Source organism: Primulina huaijiensis, chromosome 15, assembly GCF_012295235.1.
Source record: "Primulina huaijiensis isolate GDHJ02 chromosome 15, ASM1229523v2, whole genome shotgun sequence".
Lineage (NCBI taxonomy): Eukaryota > Viridiplantae > Streptophyta > Magnoliopsida > Lamiales > Gesneriaceae > Primulina > Primulina huaijiensis.
The window spans coordinates 14,653,794-14,665,391 of record NC_133320.1 but is presented as its reverse complement, the minus strand read 5'-3'; the positions used below and the strand labels follow the sequence as shown (position 1 = coordinate 14,665,391).

At 35.0% G+C, this 11,598-nt stretch overlaps 1 protein-coding gene and 1 long non-coding RNA gene across 4 annotated transcripts in view; both read left to right on the top strand.

Annotated features, from left to right (window-relative positions):
• Nucleotides 1-450: 450 nt before the first annotated feature.
• On the top strand, nt 451-1,152 carry LOC140960090 (uncharacterized). Its single transcript, XR_012172104.1, has 2 exons — nt 451-878; nt 962-1,152. It is a non-coding gene; the product is annotated as an uncharacterized lncRNA (long non-coding RNA).
• Nucleotides 1,153-2,453: 1,301 nt separating this feature from the next.
• LOC140959765 (increased DNA methylation 1-like) overlaps nt 2,454-11,598 on the top strand; it is a 22,361-nt gene continuing 13,216 nt past the window's right edge. For 2 of the 3 annotated variants that reach the window (XR_012172059.1, XM_073417771.1), the window contains exons 1-4: nt 2,454-3,105; nt 3,558-5,620; nt 7,222-7,330; nt 7,558-7,640. Coding sequence is in view for 2 of the 3 variants with exons in the window: in XM_073417771.1 (XP_073273872.1) it covers nt 5,066-5,620; nt 7,222-7,330; nt 7,558-7,640 (747 nt within the window). In the remaining variant the exon portion in view is untranslated. The remainder of the gene's footprint in view (nt 3,106-3,557; nt 5,621-7,221; nt 7,331-7,557; nt 7,641-11,598) is intronic. The other variant, XM_073417772.1, reaches the window with a different exon arrangement.

Sequence of the window (11,598 nt, the reverse complement as noted above, 5' to 3'; positions counted from 1 at the left end):
AAGTTAGATTTTAAACAGAGAAAATTATAATTTTGAATATTTATGTTTTTTTAAGTCTTGATCATTTATTTTATCATATTATAGTTCTACTTAGTTTTTTTTGTTAATTGATTTCTGCAATTTTAGTATTTTATCAGATATATTGCTAATGTGACACATATAGATCTCACATCAAAACTTTTAGTTAAAAAAATTCCTAAAATTATTAACGTTTCAAAAAATACAGGGCTAAACTTGAAATTCAACAATATAAATTACTAAAATCGCAAAATAGCACATGTAGGGAACCAAAATTTGCATTTTTCCTCTTTTAAAATGAAGTTTTTTTTTTCCCTTAAAAAACATGCATTTTAGAAAAAAATTTACTAGAGAAAATATATATGGTTTTTAAGATTTTATTCAATGTTTCTTTTAAAGTTTTTTGAAAATGTTTTGCATAGTTTTATTTTTGAAGCCGAATGCTCGTATATATTGGACAGCCCAATTAAATTAGTTTCTAGTCGGCCCACGAAAAGCCCAATAACAAACGTGACCCACCCACTCAACCGTAGCACACGCGCAGAAAATGCTATTTCGCCGCCATCTCTAAAACCGTACTGGTCGTGCATTTAAAATCTTGGCGGGGGAGGTGGCGGCGGTGTTTTTTTAACCCATCCTTGTACCCAGATCTTTCACTGAAGTCCTTGAATTTTGGTCTAGTCTGCCTTAATCAGCGTGAAATCGGTAATTTTGGTTTTGCCTCATTGGAAACCTAACCAGAGGCAGAGCGATTTGCGATGTCTTCAGCTCGATGGGGATATTTTAGAATAATTTCCGGCACGGTAATTGGTGGGATGATTGGATTCTATTATATGCATCGAGCTGAGCTTAAGTATAAGGTCTGCAGCTTTCATCTTTGATTTCTCGATCTGGGTCCTCTCCTTTCTCCTGAAAAAAATTAATAATTCTTTTTCATATGTAGGAAATGTGGAACGAGAGATTGAGGAAGTATGAGGAAGAGATGAATAATAAGAGGCAAAATGAAGAGAAATCCGATGAATTTCAAGAATCTTCGTAGCATTTGCTTACACCTGTAAATCATAATATTTCTAGTTTTTATTTTCCATTTTTGTTTGTTTAATTTTCGGAATTTTATGAAGCTTTGTTTTTAGATTGTGGGGGCACTATTGCTTCGCTTTCCTTTCCCAAAGCTTTTTTTTGAGTTGTCTGATGCATAAACATTGGTAGATTTGTCCGAGTTCACTCAGCAACATGATGATGCTAATAAGGAAAGTATAAATGTGTCAATTTCGAGTTAATTTTGTAAAATTTCGGCTCAAACTTGACTTAAGAGATCAAATTATGTGATCATTAATAACATGTTAGTAAGTCTGTCGTATTGACATCCTGATCTTTAGTTTGAGATGAAATCTGTGGATTTTTTATTTTTTTTAAAGATTTAGACGTAGATCCAACTCATTTCAAAAACTAGGTACACGAGAGAATTGTTTGAGGTTATATAACTATTTTAAAGTATTTTGTCCGGTCGATGTGAGATATTAAGATTTGTACATTACTCAACTCTAAAGCTCCGTCAAGAGGAGAGAATTGTTGTAATCTATGTATACAAAATTAGTCAACCCGATATTAGACATTAAACAAGATCAAATTTGAATGAACACTTCCCCAAATGTGCGCAACGTTCGGCAGGAGGAGTTGAGCTTATACTCTGTATTTGAGCATATAAACTATATAATTAAGATTGTCACTAGTTTGTTCATACTATAAAAATATTATATAAACAATCGTAAATTTTTTTTTATTTGAATAAAGGAAGAAAGGTGGATTTAAATCTATATTGAAACCAAAATATTATTAAAATATAAAAAATGATTTCATAAGTTAGAAAATTTGAAAATATTAATTTTATTTCATGTAAAGCTTGAGAAACAACAGACTCGAGCTCAATCAAGACTCAAACTGAATAATAAATCTCATTTAAAGTTTCGAACCTTTTTTTATTTAATCAAACTCAAGTGAACCAATTAACTGGTTTCATACTTCTTTGTGACATTATATCACAAATTTTTATCCTTAACATGAATCAATTATGTTCATATTTACAATAATAAATTATATTTGTACATAAAAATAAATATTTTTTATGAGAGACTCAAATAGAAGATTTGTTTATAAAATTGACCAATGAGACATATCGCAAAAATGTTTGTGACCCCTATATCGTCTATTAACATGGAAGAACTAGTGATATAGTTTGAAAAATGATTTCGCTCAAATACTTCTATTTTTTTTAAATTATTGTTTTTCAAAATAACATTCAAATATAAAGAGAGAGCATTCACGGAAAAAAAAATATACATATTGAGAGAGAGCAAAGATAAAAAAACAAAAGTCAAAGAAGTAATTTCAAATTTTTGATTTTTAATCTCAAGAACATTGTCGGGTATACTTATAATTTCAACTAAAATCGCTCAACTTTAAATGAGTTTTATCAGATAAACTTTAATGCGGTGGTCTTATATGATCAGCCCAACCTGGAACATAATTCTTCATGAACTCAAAATCCCTCAACTTTCCCCCTAATTTTGAAAGAAATGGCATGCTCAGCCGACTCATACCACCATTGTTTATCCTCCTACAATTTCAGATCAATTTTCATGTCCCGACGCTTCCTCCTCGATGTTTTGCTCTTTTACATGGCCGTTTCGCGCCAGGCTCTGGGAGAGAAGAGTAAACCTCAGCATTTGTCTTCTAAATGGGAGCTTTTGCACTTCTTTAATGATATCAGGATTAGTATGACTGTGAAGGCTCCCTTCAGCAAGCCTGTGATGAAGCAGGACCTGGAACAGAGGCTAATCAAATGCATAACTGCAAAAATGGCCAATAAAAGGGAGTGGAACTCTCACAACGGAACAGCTGCAGATTTTCCTTGACGTTACAATGGAACTCGGTCTCCGTTAATATGGGATAGGCTAGCGGTGGAGTGGATTGGTATTTGGGGGTCGGGGGTGGGAGGTCTGGTGGGTAATTGTGGTTGGATTGGTGGGCTTTAGACCTATTTTTAATCCATGGCTGGATGTTTTCCCTCTTATTGAAACTTGAATGGTAATTAATTAATTTATTTCTCATTTTATGCTTTGTTAGGATTTTTTTTGAAGGAATGTTTTTTTAGGATTTTGAATGCTTTTTTTTTTTTCACGAGGTTGTTACAAAAAACAAAAACAGATAGGAATGTGGTGTTGTTCATTAAATTCTTGGTTCTCTGTACTTCACAATTCATTTATTCTATGTTGTTTTGCTCTAACGGAGGCAAGGACTATTTTCACTCCTTTATCTGGTGTTCTTTTCACTTGTGTGTTATTGTTAAAGGGGACATAAAAGAGTTTCCAGTAGGTGTCGATAGGTTACACATTGTTGGGTAGCAGCAATTGCATTTGGTGTGGTATAACAACGATCCGAATGTGGTGTTTGGTCTTCTCCAGATTTAAAAATATCAGATTTAAGCTGTTACCATCAGTTATATTGTTTTACAAGTTGGCAAATTTTCAATGCTACAGGTATAATGATGAAATACATCTATACTGTGAGAGAGAGAGCCAGGTTCATGAATGCCATCCGTTGTGTTGAAGAACCTACTGACCCTCCAATATGTGGAAATTTGTCACTCACTTTGCGAGTGCATTTATGAGTGCGAAAAATACCTCTGCCATTCATCTTTTCCTTTTTGGCATCTCACAAATTTTCTAGATCACTTTGCATCTTACTTTGCTCCAAGTCCGAAATCTAAGTAAAGAAAAGACTATTTGAATATTTGACTCCCTTGTAGAGGGTTTTTATTGTTAATTTTTTTCTTCCATGTTGTCTGAACATAACTATTAAAGCTTTCCTAACACTAGCTTGCATAGAGGATTGGAATGAAGGAATTGAAGCTTTAGAGTACTCATGACTTACAATTGCACAAATTTAAATCTTAGAACCCAAAAGCACTATTATAGAAATTTGAGCTTTGTTTCTCTCAAAGCTAAATCAGAGGTGAGAAAATAGGTCTATACACTAATCATGAATAGAACCATTGTTCACGCTCAGATTTTTATTTTGATGCATTTGCATGTTTCAAGGATTAGTTTTACGAATGTTTTTTTTTAATCTCCCCCCAACCTCCAATTGTCAATGTGTTCCGTTCATCCTCATGCATCAAATGTAGTGCAAAGTTTGCTATTTTTCTGCAGGAGTATAGGCACATTATGAATTTAAAGTATTTCCTTATTGGCAAAATTTTAAATTAATGCCATTTAAATCTGTTTATAGTGATCTTTTTCTCTATCCATCTCTGTTTATGGCTGTATAATTAGTGCATCTGTAATCTGTAGCTTTGTTTACATATATTGGAAGTAGATTTATGCAATTTACAATTGGTCCCTTGTGCAAAATTTTCCACTTCTGTAATTCCTACACACATATTACCAAGATTTGTAGGTTGCCTACTAAATTACAGAGTGTAAGAAGGAAAATCCATAAGAGATTTGATTACGGAGTTTTCAGAATTCAGACCAGATTAATATCACACAATTTTTTGTTTAGTTTTATATTTTGGCAAGTAATTAGCTGGCATGTGCTAATTTCTTCTCTGTAATTATTTTAATTGTTTTCTCTATGAAATTAATTTGATAATTTTGACATTCTTGGTTTCAGTTCCCATTGTACAACCACTAATCACATCAAAGCGAAGAATTTGAGAATTTGTAAAATGATGCACTTGCTGTATCAGTCATCTAAAATATAAATATAATTCGCTGGAACGAAAAGCAATATTCATTTAGGGTACGAGAGACAAGGAAACGAGTTAGTCATTGAGGATGATTTCGTCATCAGTTCAGGTGATGTGGACACTGTTTTCTGCAGTCAAGCTATGATAAATTCCTAAAGCTTCAACAAAAGAGTGAATGAAGAAACAAGGTTGTTTTTATCATAGGAGGGCCAACGAATTTTGTGGAAATTTTTTGAATTGAAAGTCCCTAGTGAGTTTAAACTTCGTTCAAGAGCGGGAGAATATTCGTTGGGTAAAATGAGTAGAAGCATCCAATCAATGGAATCAAATACATTTGAAGTTAACGACGATGATCTGTTGGTTTCATCAGTGATAACCAACAAAAACTTCAGATGTTCCCAGAAACGATATAACTTGAAAAAAAAGAAATCCCCACCAAGAACAGTTTTATCTTGGTTAGTACATTCCGGGGTTGTTTCTCAGAATGAAGTAATTCAATATAGGAGTCCTACAAATGATGCTGTTGTAAAAGAGGGCATAGTAAAAAATGGCCACCTGTTATGCCTGTGCTGTTGGGAGGAGCTTTCCTTCTCTGAGTTTAAAAGGCATGCTGGGTTTGGATTAAACAGTCGATGCATGAATCTCTTCATGGAGAATGGAAAGTCGTTAATTTTAAGCCAACTTGAAGCATGGTCAGCAGAATACCTTGCTAGAAAAGCGCCCCTGGAAAAGGGTAGAGTTTTTCATGTTGGTGAAAATGATGAGTTCTGCGGGCTGTGTGGTAGTGCTGGTGATTTGGTTTGCTGTGACAACTGTCCATCTGCATTTCACCAGACATGTATGCTTGAACAGGTTTGTCTCAGCTTTCTTCACAAATTTTGGTCCATTGGATTTCTTCCATATTTTCTCCATGCATAAAAATATAGAGCTTAATGATGTCTATAATTTTATTCACGACAAGTGTTGCAGACATTTGTGAAAATGATTGTTTCCCATCATATGCACACACTTCCATTATTGCAAACATTAATGTGGCAGAATCTCTGTTGACTGTAATTATTCAGTTTTTTTCTTATCTAAGGATAAAAATGCACCGTCCAATTTTATGGTGAACTTCAGTTCTGTGGAAGTTAAACTTCATTCTTCGCCGAACAGTGTGTTATTTTTCTTTTTCTTGAAAGACTTGGCCATTGGAATTGTTAATTGGCTCATAAAGATGGACGACCCATTTTCTTTACTAAAAGAGATGCTGTACCTTCACTACATGAAATGAGTTGAAATGGACAAGCAAGCTTTCACAAGGATTTCATTGATGTCTGCTAGTTATTTTTATCTTTTGTTGCCGTGTAAGTCTACCAATATGATGAGCAATAATTTTCAGAGTAATAATTTTGAAATGTGTTAAAATTTTGTATGATTAATTCTATTCCATGTCTTAGAATTAACCCCTGTATTGCGGAAAATTTATGACATCATATATCATTTGAGGAATGTAACTTCATAGGCTCAAATATTTATGTTTATTACTTGTTCAAATGTGCTTGTACTCTCAAGATTTTGCATATAGAGATATTTATTGACGTATGATGTAGTTTATAATTATATGGTTTTTACCATGTCCTTGTTACATCGTGATATAATTATATGGTTTTTACCATGTCCTTGTTACATCGTGATAAAACCCCGCTTTAGTGGTGGGGTTTTTATTAAAAAATAAATAAAACTTTACACTCTTGGTTAAAAGAAACAAGGTTTTGTTTTGATGGTTGTATGCAATATTAAGTTAAGCTGCAGTAAATCAAAGTTCAGTTGAAGCTTGGTGGTTTGGTATTCTTTTCTAGAAATTAACTGTGATAAATATTATAAGCTTTTCGAAGTTAAGTGTTCCTTTCTCTCCAAGTTGAGGGCTAAATGAAATTTTATCAACAAAATCCTTTTAATGAGTCCAAGAAACAAGAGTTTGTAGTAATTCATATGCACTCCATTGTATAATTGCTTTATGGAGTGGCTCACTGTGAATATTCTTTTAGTCATGCATGTGAAAATATAATTTTCTCTTGAAATACTTGTGTATGGATTTCTTATATTAGAATAAATCCAGCTTTCAAATTTTGTTATCTATAGAGGACCATAAATTCTGCAAAAATTATCTTCTCTTGTGGATGCAAAAGAATTTGACGCAGGATACAATGCATCTGCACGGTCAAGTTATGGATTAATCTGTTTCCTGTGAAACAATTACTGAATATAGAACTCGTTGACGAAGATTTTGTTGCACAAATCGGGCACAGAACAGGAGTTTACAGTTTATTATGCCTCTGAAATTTATTAAATTTTTTATTTCTGTACTGGATAGGTACACCGTACATATGAAAATTCATTTTTTTGGGAAAATAACATGATTTATGATTTTGTTTGTACAGGAGGTTAACCCATTTATTTTGTTTCTCCAGGTGCTGCCGCCTGGAAGCTGGTATTGTCTGCACTGTTGTTGTCAGACCTGTGGAATCTTGGTCAATGACAAAGATGGAGGTCTGAGATGCTCCCTGTGCAAGCACAAATGTAATGTATTTTTGTACACCTCCTGTTTACTTGAAATTCTTTGATATTTTATTTCTCTGAGACATATCTTATGAATTTCAACATTTCATGAGCGAAAGAACTTAATTTCTTGTTATTTATTCTATCGCCAACCTGTTCTTCTTGTAGTACAGACAATGTTGCGAAATTTACTGGTGTTTTTCATTTTTTGAATCCAGATAACCTTACTTACTGTTACTTGTGAATAGATCATTACAGGTGTGTGCAAAGCCAAATTATGGATGGTGGGTTGTTATCAGACAGTTGGTTCTGTGCGCAAAGTTGTCACGAGGTAAGTCATATGTTTTATTGAAGCAGTTTATATTTTTATGATCTGCAATTCTGTTATAGGTAGTTGTAGCAAGGGAAACTAAGGTAATATCTGGATTCATTTGTCATATTTCCTGACATGTTATTCTTGAATTGCTTTTATAGAGATGGGCTGGATAATTTGGTGTTTGTTTAGTTTTTTCTTTGAATTATACTTTTTCTTCAACTGTAAATGTCAATTCATTTAACAATGCATTGGTTTAATGAAGCCATAGCGTACAAATTCGATTTTTTGCTAGAGTATAATATTATAATAGACAATTTTTGAAAAGTGATAAAAAATCGTATTACAACCACTTGAATTATATAGGGATATGTGAAAGTGGAGTACACATTTTGTTGGAAAAGATATGAAAATGAGATGGTAATGTTTGATTTCATTTCCGAAGATGAAAAACACCAAGGAAAATGAAACCGTGCATAGGTAAATATTCTAAATATGGGTTTGCGTGGTTTCGTTCTAAAATGGAACAAGTCTCTTATTGTGCTGTTTTGATCTGCTCGAATTGAATTAGCAATGTATGAATGTTAAGGAATAGGTGATAAAGTTGATAACAATTCAGCAATTCCCTTCAGCAGCATCCAGGTTTAAATATGAGCTTATCTGGAAAAATCTTAACTTCGTCGAATCATTTAATAATTTTTGCCTCCCATTGTTTCCGTTGTTTTGAAACAGCCAAGTTTTTTTTAGTAGAAGACTTCTAACTTTGTTCAAATCATCGTCTTTGTTTTGGAAAACTATTATGTGAATGAGCTTGTTTCCATAATTAGTCTCTCTTTCAACAATTGCTCAACCCACACGCGGGAACCGAAAACTATTTTTTGTCTTGTGCTGTGTTGTTGAATACTACATTATCTGGCACCAGTCTTTTACAAACGCAGTATCTGGTGCTTGCCTTTTGTATTTCTCATCAATAGTTAAATCATAGGAGTAACAGGCATCATAGTGTTTAAACCTGACCCAGTTGACCCAGTCATAGAGTGATCAGGGTAAAGATATCAGGATTAAGACCATTTATGAAGTGATCAGCCTTAGCTTCTTCATCGGATGCTACATGCGGAGCAAATCTCAGTAAATTCGAGAACTTAGCAACATAGTCCTCAATATTCAAATTTCCCTGCTTTAAATTTGCAAACTCGGCTCCCCTATCTTTCCTGTAAGAGGTAGGAAAGAAACGCTGATAAAATTCAGATTTAAAGATATCCCAGGTAACAATCGTACCTCGACTCTCTAAAGCTTTCTTGGTCATGATCCACCAACTTTTAGCAACATCCAATAACTGATGAACAACTAACTTGATTCTACGATCATCTNGTGAGACAAAGTGCTCAGCTATGAAAGTATGTGATGCACCAGTATCCATCAAAACATAAGCAGGATAACCTGAGAGAAAACAATTACCTGCAATGACATTATCTGGAGCATTATGTGCCTCATCCTCTGTGAGTGCAAAAACTCGACCCTGTTGTCTAGGTGGTTGTCCTACCCTGTGGCTACCACTCTGTTTGTTCTGATCTGATCGGTTTGACTGCTGATAGGAATGAACTGTAGGGTTCTGACGATTCTGGTGAGGTGTCTGTCTCGATGATCCCCCACTCTGAGACATATCACTGCCACGGTTAGGACACACTCGAGCATAGTGTCCCACCTGGTTACACAAGTGGCAAGCTCCCGAGATTCCTCTACACTGATCGGTATAATGTCTACCACCACACTGACCACAAGTCGGTCCTGAATAACCAGTACTCTGAACTGAACCAGACTGTCTCGATCCACTAAAACTCGAAAAATTACTGCCATGCCTCTTAAATTGCTTGCCTCTAGCCCGAAACTGCTCTCTTATGTTGCCACTGTTACCGCCATTATTACCCTGTCTGAACTGCTGTCTATAATGTGGCTGTTGGGGTCGTTGCATATACTGAGAACCTCTCTGCCTAATAATTCCGGTTTCAGCTCCCTTGGCTCGATCAAGAGCCTCAGCAAAAGTTTTAGGCCTTCCAGTATTAACCAGGGTAAAGATATCAGAATTAAGACCATTTATGAAGTGATCGGCCTTAGCTTCTTCATCAGATGCTACATGAGGAGCAAATCTCAGTAAATTCGAGAACTTAGCAACATAGTCCTCAATATTCAAATTTCCCTGCTTTAAATTTGCAAACTCGGCTCCCCTATCTTTCCTGTAAGAGGTAGGAAAGAAACGCTGATAAAATTCAGATTTAAAGATATCCCAGGTAACAATCGTACCTCGACTCTCTAAAGCTTTCTTGGTCATGATCCACCAACTTTTAGCAACATCCAATAACTGATGAACAACTAACTTGATTCTACGATCATCTGGATACTCAAGAGATTCAAATAATTGGTCCATATTCTCCAACCAGTTCTCACAGTCTAATGCATTCTCCGTACCCTTCAACATCGGTGGGTGCAAAGACTGAAATCTGGCTAACAGTATCTCCATCGGAGTCGGAGTTATATCCATCTGAGTATGAGTAGCACTGCCCTGATCTTGTGCCACTGGTACGTTCTGTCTATGTCTACCACGACCTCTACCTCGAGTAGCCATGTCTGATATACAATAGATCAACCACAGATAAAATCACAAAATCACAATCATCTCAATCTTGTATCAATCATCTCTGGCTCTCGAGACTCAACAATCTCAAAAATCTCGAATAAAGCTCAACAATATAATTTCTCAATTTAAATCATGTATTTCACATTATGGCACAATGAAAATGCTAACAAATATATCACATGATCAAGCAATTCGAACTGACTCGATCTACCCTTTCCCAAATATCTTACGCTCTGATACCACCTAATGTGGGGCACCGGGTCCGATATCTAATACTAATAATTATAATTGTCACACACCAAATGATTGAGTAAAATACATAATTTGTTGTTCACAAGCTTACATAAACATCGTCAAAATAATTTAATTGTCTCAAATGTTTGAAATATAAATTTTTAACATGCCAACATGAAGTAGTGAACCAAAGAATCCAAACATCATCACATAGCTCCTAAGACCCGAGAATCCCACTCTAACTCGTATCTCCTCGCCTGGAGCTGGACTCTGGCATCCCAAGCCTCGCCTCACCTACCGTCAAGCACATGAAAACAAGAGGTACCGGACATGCCGGTGAGTATAAACCCAGTATGATACAATCAATCACAAATGAGAGTTAAATTTTCAAATATTTCATATAAATTCATAAAGATGCAATATAATGCAATGCATGATCAGAAGCTGTGGGCTATCAATAAATCTCAAGATCAAGTGAATCATCTGGTCATAGGGTACCCAAGGGAATAGAATCACCCAGCAACATCCACCGACTCATCCGCTCGGGGTGGGGTGCTGTGTTCTACAATCCCAGGACTATGGTGCGCCTATAGAGAGTGTTCAGGCCATAGCAGCGACCTCCGCATACACTATGCCAACTCAACTATAGCCCCATACGTCCAACAAATCAATATATCAAGGCGACCTCCGCCATATCAAATCTGAATCAACAAGTGGCTCAATATGCAATGTCATGATGCAAATCAATATCATCATCTCGATATCATAATCAACTCATCTCAATACAACAATCATCATCAAATCACCAATAGTTCATCAAGCCATAGAGTTTTCAATTTAAAATAAAAATGATACTTTTACCTCGTATGTTATCGACCGTAACATACCTTTCAAATATTACCAAAAGAAGATCGAAATGTGTAGATGAGAAGTCTTGAACCTTTGAATTCTACTATAACTCAAGGACTTTGATCATCTATCAAAACAGAGTAATTTCTGTTCAAAATTCATAATTAGTTCAATACTGCTTTGAATCAAGATCCGTAAATTTCTTAACCTTAATATGCCATAAAAACATTCATTGAATCATTTCATCAAACACATAGC